General features: G+C 28.7%; 1 protein-coding gene across 1 annotated transcript in view; it reads right to left on the bottom strand.

Moving 5' to 3' along the window:
* LOC118180181 (EF-hand calcium-binding domain-containing protein 6-like) overlaps positions 1–23,869 on the bottom strand; it is a 54,878-nt gene extending 31,009 nt beyond the window's left edge. The window contains exons 1-6 of the mRNA XM_085814417.1: positions 23,715–23,869; positions 22,941–23,044; positions 17,897–18,016; positions 15,975–16,078; positions 12,878–12,932; positions 7,205–7,341 (exon numbers count right to left, since the gene is read on the bottom strand). Of these exons, the coding sequence (XP_085670543.1) occupies positions 7,205–7,341; positions 12,878–12,932; positions 15,975–16,078; positions 17,897–18,016; positions 22,941–23,044; positions 23,715–23,817 (623 nt within the window). The 5' untranslated portion in view covers positions 23,818–23,869. The remainder of the gene's footprint in view (positions 1–7,204; positions 7,342–12,877; positions 12,933–15,974; positions 16,079–17,896; positions 18,017–22,940; positions 23,045–23,714) is intronic.
* Positions 23,870–24,857: the final 988 nt, after the last annotated feature.

The following is a 24,857-nucleotide window of genomic DNA, read 5'->3' as shown; positions in this document are numbered from 1 at the left end:
TTTCGATACCCTTCATTATGCACTTGTAACAAAAATAATCTTTAGTTACAAACAATAGATTACATAAGTTGGGACAATAGATGAATTGATTAATTACGTAACTAACTTTCAATAGCTATACATAACAACAATACGGGCTACTGCTGAAAGGAAAAGGTTAGTATTTATACTTCTTTTCATAATCCTCATTTCAATAATAATTTTAAGTTTTTACCTAATGCTCTTAAAATATTGCAGGATTAAAATTTTACTCTGCGAGCCTTTTGTTCTGCAAATAAATCTATGGCATCGCCATAGTTAACTTGATGTATTGTTTGATTTTCGATTGCCAGAATTGCGAGACTTGATAAACTCTCCTGGCTCATCGATGATCTCATATAGTTTTTAATAAGTTTTGATTTGCTAAACCTTCGCTCACAGCTTGCGGATGTAGTCAGAAGCATAGAGTAAATCCACAATACAAATATTGTAAAAGGCATCCTGAAAATCATAGGTGTAGATCTGTTGCAAGAGATAAAAAGCTCCAGACTTTTCTATGTCGATGAATAACACTGGGGCTTGTTCTTGCAAGTTCCTGACAGAACTCAAATGTGTTTAGAGATCTCGCTCATATTTTCGTGAAAGTCCTGCTCCATTCTTTTGCAGTTCTTCAGTTGACATATTCAATATTTCACGCCCATTGGGAAATGGAAATCTGAATTTAGTGCATTTGAATCATGCACTCTCTGTGGATTTCAGATATTTCGTGCTCAGTTAAACTTTGCAAAGTTTTTTTCCAATTAGTGAATCCTGTAGCACACAATGCTAATGTAATGGCAGTGGCATGTTTCCAGTTAATCTCACGGAGTACAAAAATTGCATTTTTAGTTTTATAATATATAAGCCAAGATCTTTTAAAAGGCTTTCATTATTTGCTAATGTTCTGTGCCACAATGAAGATGTCAAATGTCTTCCATCACGTCCAGTGTACCTAAGGTCTACGTTTTCTGGATATTTTTCGGCCAATAATACAGCCTGACTGCTAAGAAAGATCGTTGCTGATCATTCATTTTTTCTGTGATTGGCCAACTACCTGGGTCCGAACAAATCAAAAGATTTTAAGTCTTTTTTCTTCTGTCCTCACACACCTAAATGAGAAAATACTTTATATCCTAATTTCATGTCCTCTAGATGTTCGTTTGAGGTCTATGAAGAAAGTTGTTCTCTCAGTTGCTGAAATGAAGTCTATTTGAGGATGACAGATGAAGATTCTTCATCTTGGACGAAATATCAATATTACTTAGAATCTTGACACCTGCGCAGGGTCTGACGGTTAGTCTTTTCCGTGAAGCCATTTTTCATTTTAGCTGCAATTTGTTTTCTCTGTTCGGTCCTATCTTTTGCTCTGGTTCTATATTCTGCCCTTGAGAGTTTTTTCATAGACCCTCTCACGATTTCTTGCACCCTAAATAATATACAGTATAACTTGCCTTAATAAGAAAAGCTAAAAATTGACGTAATTACATTCAACAGTATTAGGAAAGCATTGCGGACGCGAGCTAACTAAATAGTTGCATCTCGCTAAATATAGAGCGGAATACTAGAATCAGGCATATTAAAAGAAAATAAGACAAAATAATAATAATAATAATAATAAATAAATTAAAAAAAACTTCCAAATTAAAAAACTTTAAAAACTATAAAAATAATAAATCCATTTTTCAAACCTAGGTTGCTGACTGCCTGCAAAAAATCGAAATGCCATACTTCATTTCTGTTGTATATTCTTGACATACATCAATTTGAATTATTTCATTGGTCCAAGGTTAATTTGTATTGGGTGTTAGGAAAGAGTTACAATTAACAATGCTTCTCCATTTATTTCGAAAGAGATGTTGGTATAAAAACAAGGGGCCTTTATGCTATCGTTCTGTTTTTCATTTGAATATTCTCGCCAGGAGAGAGGACAACAGAGGGACTCTAGGCAAAAAAGGTGAAAGGAAAGATATATAGATTCTTTGCTCTAGGCGTCACTTACAGGGATGAAAGACCAAGGCATTTATGGAGTACCTTTGTAATAAAATTACATGTTGGGTTGGCAGAGGCACAGGGTACTTTGACATTTTTAGTGATGCCTGGAGTTTCTCTATTGTCCTCTCCCTGATCTTATCTTTAGAGTCATATTCGGCTGTACTTAGCTTACTTTTTCATTACATTCAACAGTATTAGGAACAGTATTATTTTTAAAACTGTTTGCTCCATTAAAAGGTTTTGAGTAATTAATTATAAATATTCTTAAAAGAGGTTTTAAACCTGGCTTTAAAACTACTAATGTTGCATCAAAATTTGACAACATTCCAAATACAATTCAGCACCACCCTTGAATTTGCCGCCTGGGGCACAAACCCCGGCTTGCCCCCCTTCCCTAGATCCGGGACTGGAAGAACAAATGGAGAAATGTTTTCAATGTAGCTAATAAAATAGTAAGTATGATGCTAGGTGGTTGATCTAATATCCATAAAATTAACCAATAATCTGCATTATAGTGTTTAATTTTGTAAGGCAAAAAATAAAATGTTAAATTTTTACAGACTTTCCTTACTTCCCAAGGTCTCATGGATGTAAAAGATATATATGCTAACATTCAAGAAGATTAGATAATATTTAAAGGTTGCCCTCTTTGATCAGTTTTATAAAAGTAGGGGAAAATTATGACTTTTGAATGTTACTTACTTTTATTGGGAAAACTAAAAATTACAAACTTAAAATAATATTACAACTACACATTAAGATTAATACGTAGTATGACAGGCAAAATCTGTGTTAAATTAATCAAATCTGAATGACTTAATTTTTAATCAACTTTGTAATCCCTTCTTTTATTTGTTTGGTGAAAACTTTTCTGTGATGCTCGACTACATTCAATAAGAATAGTTTTCATTGTTCATCCCTGACCAGTGACGTATAGGGCCGGCGGGCAACCAGGCAGATGCCCAGTGCAATTTCAGGCCGATCAAGAAACTCAAACAATCGAATCAACACAGATGACTCGAAGAGACAGCCCGAGTGAGGGTACTAGAGTAGAATTAACACTTTCACTCAAAAGTATATCTTCCAATGGTATACAAAATGCTCAGATATGACAAATTACAAATTCTATTCTGGATAAAATATCAACTTTTTGAATAATTTTGTCTGCTCACATATATTTGAAAATATTTCAATATACTGAGTCAGTAACGAAATATTTGCAGACTAAAGGATTAGATTATATCCTAGCATATAATATGGTTAGGGAGGCTACAAGCTCTTTAAAAGCCATTCCTAGAAACTTTGATTTAATATTTAACGCAGCAAAATTGTTTGCAAAGGATTGCAATAATAAACTAGAAAAGCTGGGTTGTGATATAATTATAGAATAAGAGTTGTTTGCTAAAAGACACCAAAAAGTGAAACATATCGACGACGAAGAAATAGCTAACGATGGAAAGCAGATGTCAATAGAAAAGATTCATCGATGGAAAGTAGGTTTAAAGGGCATAGGAAGTTGTATGAAGACATATTACTTCTACTACTAAGAACATATAGTGAATTTGAGTTTCAGAAAGCAGCGCCTCCTTTTACTCTGTATCAGGTGAAGAACTATTGGTAAAACAAAAAGATGAAAGTAAAAGTCAAGTGGCCGCCATCAGTCGACAAATAAGGTGAATATGACTTCTCGATCCATAAAAACTTTCGAAGCCATTGCTACCAAACACTTTCAACTATTATTAGGGCACGATGCACGTGTAACAATTGATAAAAATCATAAGGATGAATATCAGGATCTAGTAATTAAATGTGAAATACTAAAAAATTCAATTGAAAATCATTATTCTGAATCTAATACTAAGGAAGGAATCAGAAGGAATAATCAGAAGGAGAGAGTGCTCAATCTATTAATGAGCATTCAATCCAAAGCTAAATGCAAAAAAATTGCACCTTGTGTGCATATAAATTACTCTTGAAATATAATTTATATATTATTGCGTAAATTAATGTCTTTTTTGCTTATACGTTTGTACTCACCCTTTCTATAACGATGAATGTGAAAGAATTGTATCAAAATAAAAAATTCTAAAAAGTAGATTAAGGATACTATGAAGCAAGCTAATTTGGAATCATTACTATTGATGATCATAGAGAAGGATATTTTGGCTAAAACAAAAATTGAAGATATAATGGAGGAAATATTTCCCCAAGCACCTGGAATTAAAAAATATTAAATGGCTATTATGAATCAGCCGCTGTTTTGTTTATATAATTATTTAGTCACAGTTATTTATTGTATGGAATTTATTTTAATATATATATATATATACATATATAAGTAGAAAGTAGTACATGAATCGGAGAGACCTATGTGGACCTAAGAAAGACCTAAGAATAAGAGAGACCTAAGAATTTTGCACATTGACCTGCAAAATACACGATAACTTTTACTTATTTTGTACTGTATTATTGTTTATACATGATATAACCTTTTTACTCTGGAACTATAGTATCAAATGTACTTTCAAGCAATAGCTTTTTAGAACTTTCCTCTTCTTTGCATATATATATATATATATATATGTAAAAGTAGCAAGACAACATGAATTAGAGTGACCTTAATGGTCAAGAATTTTGCACATTGAGCTGAGTGTCGGAAAAAGAAACGATATGATTGAGACTTACTAAACTTTTTTAGATTATTAAGTTGGATTATTCTATTAGTAAAATTATGTTTATAGTCTCGATTATTATCGTTTGATGTAACATGCTATAGGTATTAACTTGATTCGAGTTTTGAGCTGCTTTTCCCTTGATAACTCCGCCTTAAACCTCGAGTTGAGCTATTGACCATTTATTGCAATTTTTTGTACATATTTACTGTGTATTTGAAATCTATTTAATTTTTACAAGCGTTCTTTTTAAAATTCTTTGTGCATTAAAATTTCTTTAATTTTTCTCACCCTTTTTGATTTTGAAGTCATCTCAATTTGTAATTTTTACATAGTTTTTACAAGATAGCTTTTACTACTTTAATATTGTTTCTAGTTGTTACATGATTTTACATTTTTGCTGAGGAACTATAGTGTCACATGTATTTTTTAGCATTAGCTTTTTAACATTCCTCTTACTTATATATATTTAACTTTAATTTGCTTTTTACAAATAGAGAATGTTTGTTAAATATATATATATATATGAATAAAGTGTTACTTTTCCACAAAGGTATATTTTTATTTTATAAAATTATTTTTATGATGATGATAATGGCAATGATAACTTATATGTATAATGATATTTTATATGGGGCCATATGGTCGACATATTTTTTCCTGCCAGGGCTGATTTCTTTGACCAATCTGCCACTGTCCCTAACCGATTATTTAAACTTTTTTATAAGAGGATTTCCTCTTTTTGCAGTATAACCGAGAACCTTAAGAGCATTCACATGGCTTCTTAGAGAATCACCGCAATATTCTGTCACATCATGGATCCCAAACAATTCAAGGAACGTCTTTGTTTTATTAGTAACAAAATGACTCAGGTCTCTTGCTTCAAAAACTTGTGCTTTTACACTAATTATTTCCCTTCCTTATTCTTTGCAGGCTTGGTTTCTAAATTTTTAGTTATATCTTCCATATCAGCGTTCGTCTAAAAAAGCCAATCCTACGTTTGTTTCCGACAGATACCAAAGCTGTCTTTTAGCAACTGTGACAGCACTCTTTTGACATCTGCCTCTGGGTAAGCACTCAAAAGCTGTAGCATATCCAAATCATTCTTTGGAATCCATCAACTTAAAATTGCCTTGTAATGAAAGCAAACATAATATGAGAAACGTGCAAACTGTTTCATTCCTTTCAATTCTCATTGAAGAATATTCAATTATTTAGTGAAGAGAAAAATTTTAAATGCATATATGTATATATTGCCTTAGCCATCCACCTTGCTTGATGCAGAGCCCCTGGGATGGTGAAACTGAAGTTGCTTTGAGACCAACCTCTCAGGTACATGAGTAAGAGTTATAATAATTCTTTGCAGTTTTCCCTTGGATGATTTCTGTTTTCTAGGGCATTTTAGATGTAGTTAATAATTTTCACTTGTTGTTCTTTCAGAAAGCCTTGAATCGGACTTTCTTCATTTAGCATTATCGTATACGACTTCTTATCAAGTGAAGACCACAGACTTCCGAAACAATTCAAGGAACTTCCGAAAAATTTGGATGTCAGAACCACTTGATGGTACACCACATCACTCATCAAACACTCCTTTCTATATTAGTTCATGGATGTGATGACGGCAAGCCAACCACAACAATTTTCGTTCAAATTCCCTTTCATTTCTGGTACATGCCCCTTGTATTCGTTCCGTATTAGATGCCGCAGTACATTAGTACCAATCACTTCAGTATTAGAAATTTCACTAGTTTGAGATGAAAGTAATAAATGTTTGCAACCCTTAAATATTGTCCAATCTTCTTGAAATTTGGCATATATATCTTTTACATCACTGAGACTCGAGGCATAGGCAAAGATGTATGAAAATCACACCTATGGAAAAATGAAACAGCCTAATATGCATATATGTTTGTAAAACAGATGAAACAGCACATTTAGTGGAAACTATTGCTACATTGTTAACACCATATACAAGTGAAATTTTTCTTATCCTTGCTGTTCATGTCATTAAAAGGGCTAAAACAAAGTTAAATGTAAAATTTATATATTTGTTAATTGATAATGCAGCATTCTATTGAAATTTATAACTCATGCTCCTCCTTTCAGTAGAAAGGAAACTAGTAAGTAAAATGCATATCTTAAAAGTAAATTCTTTTACAATAACTTATGAAAGCCTGCCTATGCAAGATGATCAAGAGAAAATGGCTAATATTCATGTTAAAAGTACAAAAATTATAAATACTTTTCTTAGCAGATATGAAAATAATGGACAAAACTACTAATATTTAGTTGTTTTTGATCATTCAGCTGCTATAATTCCATAAATCCAGACGATTTGCGATATTAAGTAAACTAATTACATTTCATATATAAAAAGACTAAACATAAAGTTATTGAACTATTAAATATAATATGAATATTTCTTTAGCACATTCATAAATTATATGATACATATAAGGCAATAATTAAAAATATATAAGTAAATAATGCTAGTGAAAAAATATTGAATTGCGATTTACCTCTCAAATTGATCAGTACTTAGATAAAACCCAAAACTTTTTAACACTGTTTGAAGATCATGTTTTTCTATCAAGCCATTATTATTATGATCATGAAGCCACATGCACTGAATGAAAGTTTTTAAATTTCTGTTAATCTGAAAAAAAGAAATGCATGACTGAATTATATTAGTATAACACAATATGATGTGACATAATTATATAATCACAGAACACAAGTAATAAAAGTTATTTAAAGTCTAAAATTTTAAATGCCTTTCCAGAAAAAAACTTCATTTCATTTTCTAGAGCACTAAAAATATTTTTAATGAAGTAATCAAGTGTAGAATTGTTGTTTCCCCCTAAAAAATTATATATTTTGAAGGACACAGATAAAAAGTTTGCATGATACATATTAAAATACAATCTAAATTTTTCATATGAAGTACATGTTAAGTTTTCATTCACTTACTTTTATTTTTAAAATGGTAAAAATTCTAATATTATTTTCAAAGAATGGATTGAATATCTTTTCACATAAAATTAGCACTTTTTACAAACTTTTTTAATAAAATTTACCTTCTATAATTTAAATACTTGATAAAGAAAACTATTGGTAACTTCAAAAACAAAGCAAAATAGCAGAATGATTCATATGCACCTATGCTTTATTAATAATAATTTAAGCAAGTAATGGTAATACACTATTTAGATAACTCAATGTAGCATTCTTAACATTAAATACTATATATTATATTAGATAAAATAGGTGTATTTATTTATATATTATTTATCTATGAAAGGCAAAGAGAAAGTATATTTCTTTGAAATATTCTTTAGATTCTGTCTTAGCTGTTTGACTACATGTGTGAGAAAAGTGTCATCATATTCTCACAGTGTAAGTTTATAAAAAATAATTCTACCTTATGCAAAATGTATTGCTTAAATAAATATATAATGTATGCATAGACTTTTAATAAGCATCAAATATACATAAAATTGTTCTACTGATATCTGGAAAGTTTTCAATGCAAGGAAATTTTGTAGCTTATAAGTTGATTACATTTATTTAGATGCACTGATGGGGGGGAGATATAAAAAAATTAAATACATTGTATATGTAGTTAATTACAGTTTACTTGTAGTTTCAATATAATAGATGATCCCAGCATAACATTTACAGTTGCAGCAAGTTCACTGTTTTCATATCAGTAATATAATAAGCAATAATGATCAAATTATAACATAATACAAGTAGTATATAAATAGTTATAACATAATACAAGCAAAATATCAGAAGTATATTACGAATATTCATAGAGATCATGCTGCTTAACAGCAAATTTAAAAGATTATTTTAATGAAACAAAGGTAAAATAATATACACCGTACACAATGCCTAAATACATTATAAAAAGCAGTTCAAAATATAATCCAGCAGCTGATGGAAATAATGTCAAATAAAAAATTTAGATACATTATGTACAAAATCTGGATCAAACAATTAAAAATAAACATACAATTGTTTCCATACACAGCAAATACAGTGATTTAAAAAAAAAAAAAAAAAAAAAAAAAAAAAAACGAGATTTACAGTGAGAAAATGTTTAAAAAATTGCATACTTTTAAAAATATATTTTCATCATGTTTGTTGCATATGCAAACAATTATATGTTTATTTCAGTGGCTTGATCTGAATTAAATATGCATTTTATTTAAATGTATTATTCTTATTTTACATTATATATACATAATGCAAAATTGACAATATTTTTTGCATATTAGCATTATTAGATATTGCATAGTATACAAAATAAAAAAGTGCATACAATTACAAATTTAAGAATCATCTGTCTCTAAGACTGAAGAAGAAATATTTTTAGTTACCAGTTAAGTTCTGCAAACTGCTTATAACAGAGTTATAACTCAGCTTAGTTTAGGACCCCAATATAGTGTATTTCCATGTCTAATCAGTTAACTAATTACAATAATTAATTATTGATTCCTTTTAGTGCTAATAAAGTTAGCACTGACATAATTGATGTATATCCACAATCAGCTGATCTATGTTCACATGTACAGAGTGTTGAATCTTGCCATACATTTTTACTTCCTTGTACGAAGTAAAAAGGAAGTATTGTAATCGCGAAAAGTTTCAGGCAGCATATTTCAACGAAAATATCCATTTTGACTGCTTTTGAATGCAATTTAATGATGTTTTTGCATGATATCTGTACGTTAGGATAGAATAAAGGACTCTTTTCCTCTAAAAAAAATTATAAAACTGCTTTAAAATGAATTTTGAAGAGAATTTTTCGCGGCGTCTGTACAAACGTACGTACATATCTCGCATAACTCAAAAACGAGTAGCCTCAGAACGTTGAAATTTTGTATATAGGACTGCTATAACATGTAGATGTGCACCTCGTATTTTGATTGCAATCGGCCGCGCCAAACGTATATAAATATATTTATATAAATATCCACTCTGTTACCTGGCTCAGTGATCTCAGTTTCTTTATTCTTATATGTTTGTAAATTGTACATTTTTTGCTTCAAAAATGATTGAATTATTCTTATTGTTCTTATCTTCCAGTTAAGGTTTTTATGCCTTTAGTAAATCTGTATGCAATATTTTTAGAATTATCAACAATTTAAAAATTGTTTAAGTGCCGCTAAGCCTAATAATTTTTTTGATTGCGGTTATTGCTTGTTTACATTTGAAACAGCAGAGTAGTGGATTTGTTGCCAATCTAGAGAAATGTAGCTTCGCAACAACAAAGATAATGCCTTCATTTATTATTGCGAATTAAATCATGCTTAATCCCTTCGGGAATTTTTTCGAGGAAATAAGTGTTTAAGATTTACTTAATTTTTAATAATTAGTAATTTAATTTTTAATAATTAGTAATTTTTAATACAGATATTTTGAGTTTTTATCTATTTTTGCCTTGTTATGAAGTGAGAACTGAATTAATTGAATGAGAAATACTCAATTGCCTGTGAAAAACTGTTTCTTCTTTGATTTGTTTGCTTAATTTCTTTTATACATTGTTCTAGCTTTCTTATAGTATTTGAATAGAACATGTGGCAACGATTAGATAATTCTTTGAAAGATATAAATTTTGTGCATTCTGAGTTATAATATGAACGAAATATAATACTGTTAAGTGAACCTAGCGCCAGAGTGTCGCTATGGTAAACAAACAGAGTGAATTTTAAAGCATGCATTTATTCTATTGTGGTTTATGCGCTGTCAGCGAAGTAGATTTAATTAAATCCAATAAGTTTAAATGAAATGCAAGAAAAAATGCATATAATTTAATATTCCATACAAGGAAGTCATGTTGTGTACACATCATATTTTTTATATTCATTATACTATTCATATTTGGGATGTAAACTGATGAAGATACCTGAACTTGCTTCAGTTATCTTCACTCATTAAAATTGGTACTGCTTAGAAATGTAAAAAAAAAAAAAAATTCCAATCTTTTTTTCCAACTAGAATGGTTATTTGCAAAGTGTGTATGAATTGTTAACACACAAAAATACTTATTCAATATATGAAAATATTAGAAAGTGTCAAAATGTTTTAATTATTTATTCTTCATTTTGAAGTTGATGATGGCAAAGATTCGAAAAGCAATTTAAATTAGAATTCCAAGTTTTATTTTTTTTTTTTTTTTTATTTTGGGAAACAGTTAAGATAGTATTTTTATATGTTTAAAACTATTCATTTTCGGATTCCATTAATATAACGAAAAGGATGTTATAAGCCTTATCATTATGATCTAATTTTATGATTTGCATTCTGTGAACTGTTTTGATGTTACGTTTAAAATATTATGAGATGAATAAACTTTAGGGTATGAGTTGCCTACTTTGGTTATTGCTTACTTAAGTTGCTATTTATTATTAGGTATTACTTCCAGAATTAACAATTAATCTCAATTAATCTTAAATGAATCTTAGTTAACATGATTCAGAAAGACAAACAGAAAAAAATGGAAACAAAAAAGGACAAAAAGAAAAAAAAATGCATATGGCATGGATGCACTCAGCTGATCAATGTTTACAAGCAACATTTTCAAAAATGAGAGCAATTAAAAAAAAAAAAAAAAAAAAAAATCTGAGGGAGATCATTAAGAAATCAAAAAATGTAGTTCTCTTTGTGCACTCTATGAGTTTACATCAACATTGATAAGTTAAAAAACTTTAGTTCTCTCCACATGCTTTATCAATATTAACACATCAAACAAATTATTCAAAACAGATCATTGAGAATTAAAAGCAAAGGTTGAAAATTGGACAGAAAACAAGTATAATGTCAAATAAAAATAAAACATTGAAATGCATTATATATTCAGTACAGATCAAACCATTAAAAGTGATTCATTAGTCATTATAATTTACAGCAATATTTGATTCATTAGAGAGCATTGGAGCCTTATAAGTGTTGGTAGAATTAGTGAATAAGTCTTTTAAATCTCATTAAATGTTATGAATACTATTATTAATAGGTGATATTAATTCCAAATAGAGGTTTATTTTCTATCCCAGACAGCAAAATAGACAGCAATCAACTTGAATAATTTGCAGAACTGGCATTAAGTTTATTTAATCAAATTTTAGGAAAATTGGCAATGGGAGAAAGGAAATTTTTTTGTATCCAAATAGCTAATTCAACCTTTTCACATATTTACTGGGACATACCACAATCTCACAATAAAGTTAAATGATTTCATATTTCTCAGCATGCAATCTCTCTGGGGAGAGGAGTGGGTGAACCTTTTTTCTCTTGCAGATCGTGGTTTTTGGGTTGCAACAAACAAAGACACTAACATTTCCTTTTCATAATTCTTTATAAAATTTTGAACTGTAATTTATAAAGTCTTTTTGGAGAATATGAAATATTTGTCACTAACTGTGCTTACTTTTTGTTCTTTTATTTAATCTATCAGTCTTAAGTCATTTTACCTAGATATAAAATTAGTAAACTAATCAAGGCCTTTAAATGGCAGCACTGTGTTTGAGAAATATACCTAATTCATCAACTGATTTAAAAATTTATTGCTTTCAATACCATGCCTTTATAGAGTTTCACAAATATTATCATTTGCTCATTTATTTGAAGATCCTTTCTTGATCGCTCATGTAGAAAAATTTTAATATTACAGTAAGAACTTAAAAATAAGTCCTTACTGTAACAGTAGAAACACTTATTTAATTTTTAACACAGAAATGCTAAAGCCTTGTCCAAAGTCATAAGCAAAGATGTAAAAAAATAACATAATAATAAATAATGAATAACTAAAATAAAATGAAATATACAAAGATAAAAATATTGCACAAGTCATTGGCTTAGGCTTGGACACTTTACAAGTGATAATATGAATTTATTAACTTCATATCCCATCACTTAGAATTGTGTTTTATGTTGTTTCTAGGATTATTGATGATAATCAGTTTATAATCCAGCACTGTGGTTTTTAAGTTTCAGCAGTAAATTGGATGAGAATTAATATCTGCAATAAATTTACTTGTTTACCATAAATGCAAAAGCTAACTTAAAAATGAAATATAAAACTAGGGTTATTAAAATTAAAGTATACAATATGAAAACAAATTAGGTTTAATTTAAATTGTATAAAAATTAAAATAAGTGTGTTAAAACATAATTCAATCTCGTACCTTTTCTTTAATTTCAATTTCTAGTTCTTCAGTACCTAACTGTGATACAGCCTCCCTGTAAAAAATTACAATTACATTTACATTCAAAAGCCAGAGAAAATAAAACTAAAAATATTCAGTACTTCCTTATTATAAAGACCTTCAAGATTGAATGGTTAATCAACTGAAATAGTTTGCCAAAATTTCGCCACATGTTCTTATACCTTGCTACATGTTACATCTCGGTTGATTAGTGATTAAATTCTGGGGCAGCTTTAATAAGGAAGTACTAAAAATTCAGATTGAGACTCAGTAATTCATAGCTTTTATCATACACACAAAGTTTGTAAAGGAGAAAAATTTGTTTGGTACAGCTTATTAAATGGTGGGAAATATACTTTAAATAATACTATAATATTCTTCATTGCAAAAGTTAAGACGAAAGAAGACTTTACAGCGACTCGCTTGCTAAGAGTTTAAGATGAAAATCTTAGCTGAGAAATCAGAGATTATTTTAAATTATATCTAAAAATGTTCCTCACAATACCATTGAAAGCCTTAAAAGGTAAGCTTTTTTACATTCATTAAATACATCAGCATTAAGAAATTTTCTTTTCTGTTTTATTAATATAAATACTACATCACAGGATCCATGATCACTGATTCAGCTTATTGCAATTACTGAACATATACACATAGAGTGAATATTTTAAATAATTTCCATATTTTTTAAAAATCAATTCATGATGGCACTATTAACTAATTATTTCTTATGCGTCATATATTACCTGCTGTCATAATGAGAGGTCTAATGTCATAATTTTTCATATGAAATGATAAAAAAGAACTTTTTCTACTAGATAGAATTTTCTATTTATTATTTAGTTTAAATAAAACATGTTGGCTATTAAAAATTTTACAAGTTTTACTATAATTGTAAAATTAAAACTTCCAAAAAGATTATTACAAATGTTTATTAACACATAGAAATATTTGAAATAATACACACAATGACATAATTTTAGATACACAGGATAGAATATGCCAAAAAATTAACTCTACATTTTTAGACTGGTCAACAGTATGCTTATGTTAAATTTTTAAACTTTTATATCAACTGGAAGATGGCAGTCAGTGATATCAAATTTTAAGCATCTAGTTAATATTACCAGTATACAGTGTTACAATTTTTTTTAAATGCTCTTATTTCTTTTCTATAAATAAGTCAAAATTATTATTTCTCATCACCTGAATTTTAAAAACTGCAGTTTTTTCCACGTAAATATCTCAGTACGTCAAGATCTTTTGGATACTCTAACAGCCATATATCATAATGAGTTTTCTTTTAGCAGGAATTGTTCTATGATTTTATAGCCCTACCAGTGGCCAAATGGTTAAGACCTCTGAATACTGATAGTTATATCTGGTTTGGTTTCAATCCCAGACAAATGAGCTGACAGCATTGAGATTTTTTTTCATGTGTAATATGAGTACGAGCCAGTTTCCCTCAAGAGGTCCTCCACAAAGGCATCCTTCCTCTTTGGCCTTCGTGGTTTTGCCATTTTAAATAACTTAAACTAATGTATGATTTTATTAGATATCGGCAATTCGGCAACAATTTCAGTGATTACCTTTTTGCCAGTAAACGTAGAAATAATTTCAAAATCAATATGAGAAATTTTTGAGGTGAATTTATGGAACAGTATATGTTGCAGTCATGAGGAACTCTCAGTTCCAAATCAATATATAGACAAAAAAATAATGAATATACAATTTATCTTAAAATGAGAAGCCAAAAAAAGTGAAATAAAATGTGCCCTTTCCTCATAGATCCATCATCACCAAAATTTTTATTAGTTGGCAAAATATAACAATCTCACTTTCAAAAAATATTTCCAATGACATGTCAAAAATTTTTGTACAAATTTCTTGAATTTATTAAATTTGTTAACTATGTCAATAATGACAACAGATTAAAATAATAATAATACAAAGTGGAATTGTACTATTAGCTCAGTGGATTCAACAAATAAATAGGTTAATAAATCAAACGATGCTGCAAAAGAGAATTGCTTACTTATTTAGCAAATGCTGTTTAAATACAACATACAGTAATACCTTGCACAATGATGATGATCTTTCATCATGTGTCAAGTGACACAAGTGTTGTGACTCTAACACCATGGGCCACAAGTGAACATTATTAACATACAATGCAGAGCTAAACTTGTTTATGTTTAGACAGCACATAAATACAGAGCAGACATCTGGGGGGAGAAGCAATAAACAAAACAGCAGACAAATAAGCATATTTCTTAATATTATACTTTCTTAATATATTACTAAAAAATTCTAAGCACTCCTTGAACAGGAACATGAGGAAACCAAAGGAAAATTTCTTCTGATGAGGAAGAGAACACAAGAGATCCAGCCTACTGGCATTCAATAAGGACCTTTAGAAGGTTCAGGTCAAAGCCAAGCAATGCTATCTGAAAGTCCTAGAAACCAAAGGCAGATTTTCTAGATGAACAGCAAAGTCTGCTACCTCCAGTGGAAGTAAAAAGACTCTTATTAAGTTGAATTGAAAATCTGTGGGACTGTGGATACACATAATGCATGTAAATATTTTTATAACTAATAAATAGTAAATTTTTAGAAGTTCCAAGATTAAAATATTCTTTAAAATTCTTTCGAAAAGCTTTGTAATTTTGTAATGTCTTGCTGAACACATCATTCCAATAGAGAGATTATGAGAAACATAATCTGCATATTGAACACTATCCAGGAATAGACAGCATTTATTATGCAAAGCAGTATTACTGTAAAAAAATTATATTAAAAAATATGATTATAGTTAACTGAAGAATCATAAAGCACTAAAAATTCTCCAAACTAAAGCAGAAACACAGCTAATATCTAAAACGAAAATTTTATTTAAAAACAAAGTACACAAAGTATGAAGAATGAAACAATGGAAAAATCTTGTTTTGCACTACAAATGCAGAAAATCATAAATAGTTAGGACATGATACAAATGCAAAGAAAAATTATGCATTGTTAAAACAACAGAAAAAGAAAGATTAAATTACATTCAAATCATCTGAGGAAAAAAACATACTTATTTACTTTAGACGAAGATGTCTCATTAAATTCTTTTCCTGTGCTAACCATAAAAGATAAAAATGACCTGTATGACACAAGTCCTTTTTCATCCATCATTTCCTAAAGCATACAGGAAAAAAAATACTAAAATAAATGCAGAGATTATTGAATTTAATATATAATTCTTATTGTATAAACCATTTCATCATTAATTAAAAGAATGCAAGCAACAAATAAAAACTACAGTTTCATGATATTTATCTATAATTAAAAAGTGAACAATTTAGTTAAGCCAAAACTAATCTAGTATTACCAAAAACTTTTTTTAATTACTGAATGAAATTTTTTTATCTAAAAACTAATTGATAATGATGGGAATTAAAAGTGATATATACTGATATCAAATAAAATTCACTACATATTTAATACAAAAATACACAGAAACTAACTATGAAAAGCAGTAGATAATTTGAATAAATTTTTGGAAGTGCAAATATGCTGCAATTAAGTCTAGGAAAAAATATTTGCATAAATATTTTGAACATGTAGGAAACTTGAAGACAGAGAAAACGGGAAGAAGAGCAGAGAGAAAAATCTCCTTCAATTAATTATAATTAAAGGAATTTTCAGAATAAAGAAAGAATTCAAAACAAAATAAATAATTTTTAAGAAATATTCAGAATTAGATCAAAGGGGGAAAAAAAGACTCAAAAAGATAATTAAGACACATGAAACTGAAAAAGATGCAGGCAAAATATATATTGTTATTACTTAATTTAAGACATAAGCTATAGTGCAGGGATTCTCAACCTCTTTTTTCCCCCATATTCTCAACCTTTCACCATTGTTAGAAAATCATTCTCCCCTTTCCAAAACTCAAAAAATATATATTTATCTAGATTTAGCTATATTATCTTGATTTGTATAACTTAAACAACAGAAAATGTTGATAAATACCAAAACTCAAATAAAAGTAGCTTTTTATATTCATGAACTAAAACTAAATATTGAATAGATGAATAAAAGGCTGACTGCATTCCTTCCCCCCCCCCCAACTAGAAATTCTTCTCATATGAGGAATTTCTCTTTGATTGAGAATCCTTGCTATAGTGGCTTATAAGAACTTGCTATAGTGGTTTATAAGTGATGGAGAACTACTAATGAACAACACAATTTACCTAAAATATGTCTTAAATTAACAAATTAATAACTATTTTTTTAAGAATTGTATTGTAATTTTACATATTTTAAAATAAAACTAAATTACAAATGTATTCAAAAAGCAATTTATAAAAAATAAATCAAAATAAAATATTTATATTAAGTTGAAATCAAATAAAGAATAGCACAGAAGTGATGAGACATTTTAAACAAACAGCGAATGTGACATTTAAGAAATATCAAGCATATGATTTCAATATTTAATTAGGATGCCATTTTGTAAAAAATAATAAAGTAGTCTTAATATAACTGACTACATTTTTAAAGTTTTATAATTATATTTTATTTTAATATAGTAAAAACTTTGCATTTTTAAAATAACTATATTTGACTTCACAGTATGACTAAGAAAATAAATAAATAAATAATATAATATCAATTTAATTAGAAATAATTCCTTCAAAAGAGTCATTAAGAAACCATCACATGGAACTGTAATATGAAAAAATAGCAATGTTGAATTTTTTTCAGGAAATGATTCTATTTGTCATGCAAGTGTAGAATTAAATTTCTTTTCAATCTAAATTTGAAAATAATAAATTGCAAGCTAATAAACTCTTTATAAATACGTATCTTTGATAAATTTAAAAAAACTTCAGTAAGAGTGTAAAACTGGCTATCAATCTCAAGCATTTTCTACACGCTGCATATGCAAAAAGCAGATAAAATAACAATGAAGCTCTTAGATATCAAATTCCAAAAGTTAGATGAAATTACCTTTTTCAACAGCATAGTAAAATCCTGGAGAGATAGAGGGCAGCAAAACACTTTTAAAACATTATGTAAATTTGCAGGTAAAATTTTGCCAGTATCTTCTGTATCATAATTCTTTATAGCCTGTGATAAATAATTAGCCAAAAGTCAATACTTATGTAGCAATATGTTAATTTCCATATTAATATATAATCAACTCTGTTGATGTAAAATATATCTAAATGTCCATATATAATCCATTTCTAAATACTTATATATTAATGAATAAAACAATAATAAAAATATATAAATAAAAACAAAAATACAGAACAGAAACAAATTTGTATATGTCTAATTTAAAAGTATAATAACTAAGTAAAAAGTCATGATTCAAAATGCATCTATATCAACACTGCAGCAAAATACAATTTCAGATTTAACACTGTAAATTTTAAAATCAGTTTTTCTTTTCAGACTATAAATTATGATTTACTTTATGATGAAGGCCCTTTTTAATTCTTGACAGTTTCTGTACTTCATCTACTATTTTATGTAGTATTTTCTCTTATCAAAATGCTTTCATACCATATGAATTAAGTATATAAAGTCAGCTGGTATACCACACTTATATTAATGTGCAAAACAGAAAAAATAAGAAAAGTGTTATTCATGTAAAAAAATAAGGATTAGATATAAAACAGCTAACTTACAAATTAATCAATTAAGTGTTTAATACCTAGTATAATTAATTATATGCTCTGCATAGAAAATATAAAAGATATACAGAGAGAGAGAGAAGAACAAAAAATGAAGACCAGGAAAACTAGTTAGTAATTTAAAAAAGGAGTATAAGAAATTAGCTATGTTTAACATGCCAGGCAATGTGACAGAAAAAAAGTCAGCTTTGATAAACACATAGTAAGTGGAAACAGACACATTAAAAAAAAAGTGCAACGTATAAGAAGAGATTGTATTTTATAAAACAAGCATTAAAATTAGCACAAATAATACTTCATGAATCACAAAGAATTAAATAGATTTTAATCTTTTACTAATCTTCCTCTTGAAATTTTTCTCAGCAAATGTTTAAGATTTATCACTATCAGCCATATCACCCATTATCATTTTTATTAAGATGCAGAAAATACTCATTTTTCAATACCCATTTACTTGTGTCTACAGGCTTTGTTTCATCAAGACAAAACACTGGTTGCTTTGATTTAAAAAAAAGTTTAAAAGCTTTGACTATTCTTGCATTATTAACATAATAGCTTCAAGATACACTTAGACTGTCTCACCATAGAAAATTTAGTTATTGGTCAATGTAATTTACTTCTCAAAAGTAAGTATTTCAATATATTATAACTGATTAAATAACAACCTTCTTTCTGCAATGAAACCAATCAAGAAGCATTAAAAGATTTGTCATTTTCCAGATGGAAGCTAATTTATCTGTATCGAAAAGCTACAATCTAGCCTTAGTTGTTAAAATAAATATTAGTAATATCCGATTCTAACTGAAAAAACAACACCTATACAGCCCTCCTATTTCTTCATCAGGAATTGAAGCAGGACACAGTTACTGATGTTCTTCACTTGGTTGCTGAGAGAAAAAAAAAAAAAAAACAGCAACAGCTGTTTTATATCTAATCCTTATTTAAAGTGTTAATACATACTTCAAAGAATTGCTTCTACTATGGTAAGCATAACAGTATTCAGCATTTGTTCATATAAGAAAAAATTCTACCAATAGCAAAAAAATGTAAACAATTGAGATCGAGACTAAAGGTGGACTGAAAAATAAATTGCTGAAACATGGAAAAAAAAATTCTAAAAACAGATAAAAGTCTCTTCAGAAGAATGGTTAGTAGAATGTAGTGCAACAAGCAGAAAAATGTTAACAATACACAGCAATATCTAAGTTTTAAATTTGCCACCATGGTAAGCACAGTGGCTAGCAATGTTGGCTGCTGTATCAATGAGCCTAGGTTTGAATCCTGGAGAATGCTTGGACGTTAAGGGTACAATGTCTTGGAGCAAGGATGCATTCAAAATACACAGCGAGCCAAATGTCTTCTCAAATCAGGGCTTAATTTCTAAAATTAGAAGCACCTGGGCGCTATGGAAGACTGTCAGGATCAAGAATAAATAAATAAATGAAATGACTAATAAAATTAATTCAAAATAATTCATTATTAAAATAATTCATGTTTATAATAATTGAATAACTGAAATTATTACTCAAATGTAAGGAAATAAAATCTAATAAACTCTTAAATAAATGGTAAATATTTAAATAATAAAACAAAGTACTGGGGACCTTGACTTATTTAGTGCTGCTATTGGAATTTAAATTTTACAAAAAAACTGAGAAATTCCTCAACTGGTCTTTAGTTGAATTTAAGCCCTGAATATAATGTATTACTTCAAGGGATGATAAAAATAAAGACCATTCTTTTCTCCGGTACACCAGTGAAAAACGCTAAAATGGTTAAAGTGCCATTAATGAGACTAGAGGGAGTGCTATAAACAGCAACAGAATATAAAGAAAATTTTAACGGATTATCTGTAAAAATGAAAACAAAGAGAGAAGAGTCCAGCATTCCATCTGACAATGATCTCCTGTTAATATAATTCTAGCTCTCAAGCAGAATGTGATAAGAAAATAAATTCCCCCCCCACCTCAAATCCGAGCGTTAGCTAACAAAAAAGTGACAAATGACAATTTTCCTCCTCCGTCTTTGGTTACATCTTTCCAAAAAGTTTGCAGGTACTCTTTTCCGCAGGAAGGCACTAGGGTTGGCACAAAAAATTTACCCGCTGTCATAAATTCACTGTATTTTCAGAAAATAAGCCTTTGGCATGTGGGTGGAGGCTTTTCTTTCCTTAAAAGTCTCAACCTCTTTCTAAGGGTTTGTTTCACAAGCCAAGAGATGAATACAGTCAGAAGTTAGAATCGATTTTTAGCAGAATTTTTTTATTTAATAAAATTTTAGAAATTAAATTTCTGCTGAACTTGTTATTCAGTTATATAAAAGAAGTGCTAGAGCTTTCTTATTTAGAGCTCTGGTGCACTCCGACTAGAATTATGATTTATACCAAAACATTAAGAAGTATCAGAGCCAGGCTCCAGCACAATTTAAGCTCTGTCTCAAGTGGTTTGGTTGTAGGGAAAAGGGGATGGGAGACCCTTCAATCCATCCTCAGGAGATTCTCTTGCAGAACTGGGATGGAGCTAGGTAAAGTCATACTGTCACCTTAGTTAAGGCTAAAGGCCCAAACCAATGACAGACACAATCCTGCACTCATTGTTATGATAAAACTTGTGGACTTGGTCTGATGTTACTGTTAGACATGTAAGATAAGTCACAACACAAATTTTAAATTTACTGTAATTTAGTAAATAGAGGAAAAGAGAAAAAAACAAAAAGAATAACATGATTCTGTTTGTCAAATGAATGATGGAATAAAATATTAGTTCAAATCTATTTATTACTATGAAAAGAACTATGCTGCTGTATAGGCTCTAAAAGAAAAATAACTTTTTAAGATATCTGATTTTCAAACAATAAACATGCATAAAAACAAGAAGAGAAATGAAGAGATTTTCCACACAGACAGTATTTGAGGAATAAAAATTAATTTTTTTAAAAGAAGTTTATAGTACAGGATACTAAACAAAGAAATTTTGTCTTAAGTCTACAAACTTAGGATTGCCCCTATCCATTCTTTAAAATGGGGAGAAAAAATGTGCAATTTTTAACAAAATGTTCACGTTTACTAGCAAATAATTTGTCACTAAATGAAAGTTAAATGCAAGTTTGTGTTCTCTAGCAATACTCTTGTATAGCGAATTTAAATGCTGACGTAAAAATTTTTGCCACAGTTCACCTGAATAACTATAAAAGCTTTCAGTATTTTTAAAAGAAGCAAAATTTACCTGAATTTTTCCATAAACTTCAGAATATTTCTCTCCTATGCATGGAGACTATAAACATGTTAAATGTTTACAGTTTTCTTTTATCATTTCTCCCTCCCATTTTTTTAAAAAAACACTGTTAAAAACATCCAATATAAAAAGCACTAACACAAGAATGGAAAAAAAAAATGTTTAGCTCTGGGAGAGAAAAACTGTGAAATAGGGCACTATTTAAGCTCCAGCCAAAAGAGCAGAATGACCATCCATAAACACTTCAACAGAACTGAATAAGTGTTGATGTAGTTTTAAGTATCTAAAACTTAAATTTTATTAGTTAATTTTGATATTTGTATTACATGTATCAGTCACTAATCTTAAGACTATTTGAAATACTTTGTACCAGTTATGGCCACTGCTAATGTTGCTAACCTTGAGAAATTATAAATTTTAGATAAAAGTTAAATATTAGCCTTAAATGTTATGTTATATAAATAATAATGTAAAATAGCATCAAAATTATATAAATAAAACTTTATAAAATCTAAGCTGTATTTTTAAGATTTCTCAATGGGTAATATTTTGTCTTTACGAAATGTTTTTGCAAATGAATGTTATTTCATGATTATCTGTACCCCTGCAGAAATCATATTAACTCACTGGTGACTTTATGAATTGGCACAAAACATTTGTTTAGCTATATTTATGCTCATACATACTATTCTGCTCATTAATAACAAGAGGTACTTTTTAAGAGAGAAGGATTTTGAGAAAAACAAAAATCGGTACTCTTCTGTTATCAGAACTGGATTCAGAAGTGTGTACATGTATGTATGTGTGGATGTATGTGTTCATGTATGCATGTACATATATATGTATGTGTAGACACACATATGCCCAATATACATACATACATTTCTGAATCCCATCCCAATAACAAAAGAGTACCTGAAAATCTTTATATCATGAATTTTACAAAACACTAATCAGTGAAATTATAGTTAAATATAAAGCATGTAAATCTACTTGTAACCTAACTTGTATGGCACACACATGTCTGAGCTGGCTATTGTCATGTACATATTCAAAAATACATCAAAATAAAGCAATTTTACCATGAAACTGGAAGTATTGATAGTCAAAAATTTTTACCTGAAGTATACTATCGAGTTTCCTTCTCAGTTTTTCCGAAACTAGCTGCCTTACATTATATTTGCCATTTGATCTTTCAGAAAATGGTGATACTATTGAATGACCTGCATAAATGAACATTATAAAATCAGTATTTTATGATGGCAAAACATTACTCATATATATATACATATTATGTTTCAATATACAGTACAAAGTCCGTAATCCGGACGTCCATTATCCAAAATGATCTATAATCTGAACCTCAAACCCACAAACTTTATGCATGCGCGTAAAGAATGCACATACATTAGGCATGGGCGAGTTGAAATAAATGTTTAATAACGTAAACAAACAAATATTAAGCTTTTTTTTTTTTTTTTTTTTTTTTTTTTTTTAATTTGATACCCTTTAGATCATAATTGTCCTTTATTTCATAAATTATAGTTTCATATTTTTAATTGTATAATTTCTGCATGCCATCTTACCAGATTTAAACTGATGATCTATAATCTGGAAAAACCCTAATCCAGAATCGCTAAAGTCCCGACGAGTCTGGATTACAGACTTTGTACTGTATATATATATATAAATAATGTTTAAAAATTAAAAACTTAATACAAGAGAAAATTAAAAGCACCATTTAATTATGATAATATTTCACAAAATACATCATACATTATATCACAGTCAATAATTACAATGGTGTAGTAAATTTAATGTACATAATCAATTTAAATACATTAAAATTTTTTAATGCAGCTCCCCTCCCTATATAGAACAATTTTATCTTACTTTTAGATGAAACAGAAGATTTCCTTGAAATGTTGCCTTCTTCTGAAGGTATTGAAACCACACTACAACTCTGTTTCATTTCTTGTACTTTAGAAGGTGACATGCTTGGTAACAAAAGGTACTAAAATATTTTCAGCTGAAATATTTTAGTTTTCTTATTACTTAAAGCGCATAATAAATGACACAACAAAATATTAAGTTAAAAAATTTTACTAGTTCTTAAATTAAAAAAATTACATTAATAAAATTTAATGCCATATTTTAATAGTTATAAAGTTTTGTACAAAGCCCTTTTAATAAGAATCCCCCCTAAAGATTCATGATGTTTTCTGACTAGTTTAGCTATACTAGTTATCTTCAGAATAACATGGGTCGTAAACAAATATGGCCTCTTTAAAATATTTTTTAAAAAAACTACGATTCTTTAGAAAATTAGAACATTTTTTTTTTTTTTTTTTTAACTGATAAGAAATAATTAAGACTTCAACAGATTTAATGTGGAACATATTTAACAGAAAATATTTAAGAAATAGGGAGCTAATCATAACCCATATGAACTTTTGTGGTCATAAGATACAGTGGTATCTTTATATTTAAAAATTAATTTGAAGACCCTTTGGAATGTGGGGTTCCTCACAACTGTGAATTATGTGATTCCATAAATCTACCTTTGTCTATGCAAATAATAACTTTTATCAATATATATTATCTATGGCTATGTTTAGGATGCAATATAGAATCATATCAAACATTAGCAAAAGAATATTTAGAAAGTGAAGAAAATTCTAAATTAATAATAGTGTTCTACAATATAAAGTTGTAAGAGAGTTGTTATCCAGACTTTGTCTTTTATCTGAAAATGAAATGGTATTTGAATATTAACTATTGCTACAAAAGTTTCAGATGCAACAAGGTATACTAATCACTCTGTTAATGTCTGCTTTCATTCTGTAATTATGCTTTGTCTTGTTTCAAAAGCTTCAACATGTTTTCTATTTGTTATTTTCTTCATGAATGACATTTTTGAAATAATAAGACAATAAATATACTGTATATTTCCCTTCATCTTCTTCTTCTTTTTTTTTTTTTCTTGTTTGTGTGTTTGTTTGTTACAGATTACTGCCAGACAGTTATGAATATTCT

This window comes from Stegodyphus dumicola, chromosome 4 (assembly GCF_044657685.1).
Source record: "Stegodyphus dumicola isolate Sdum_Otavi_A_Nest chromosome 4, ASM4465768v1".
Taxonomy (NCBI): Eukaryota; Metazoa; Arthropoda; class Arachnida; order Araneae; family Eresidae; genus Stegodyphus; species Stegodyphus dumicola.
The sequence above is the reverse complement of the archived record's forward strand: the minus strand, read 5'-3'. Positions and strand labels throughout refer to the sequence as shown.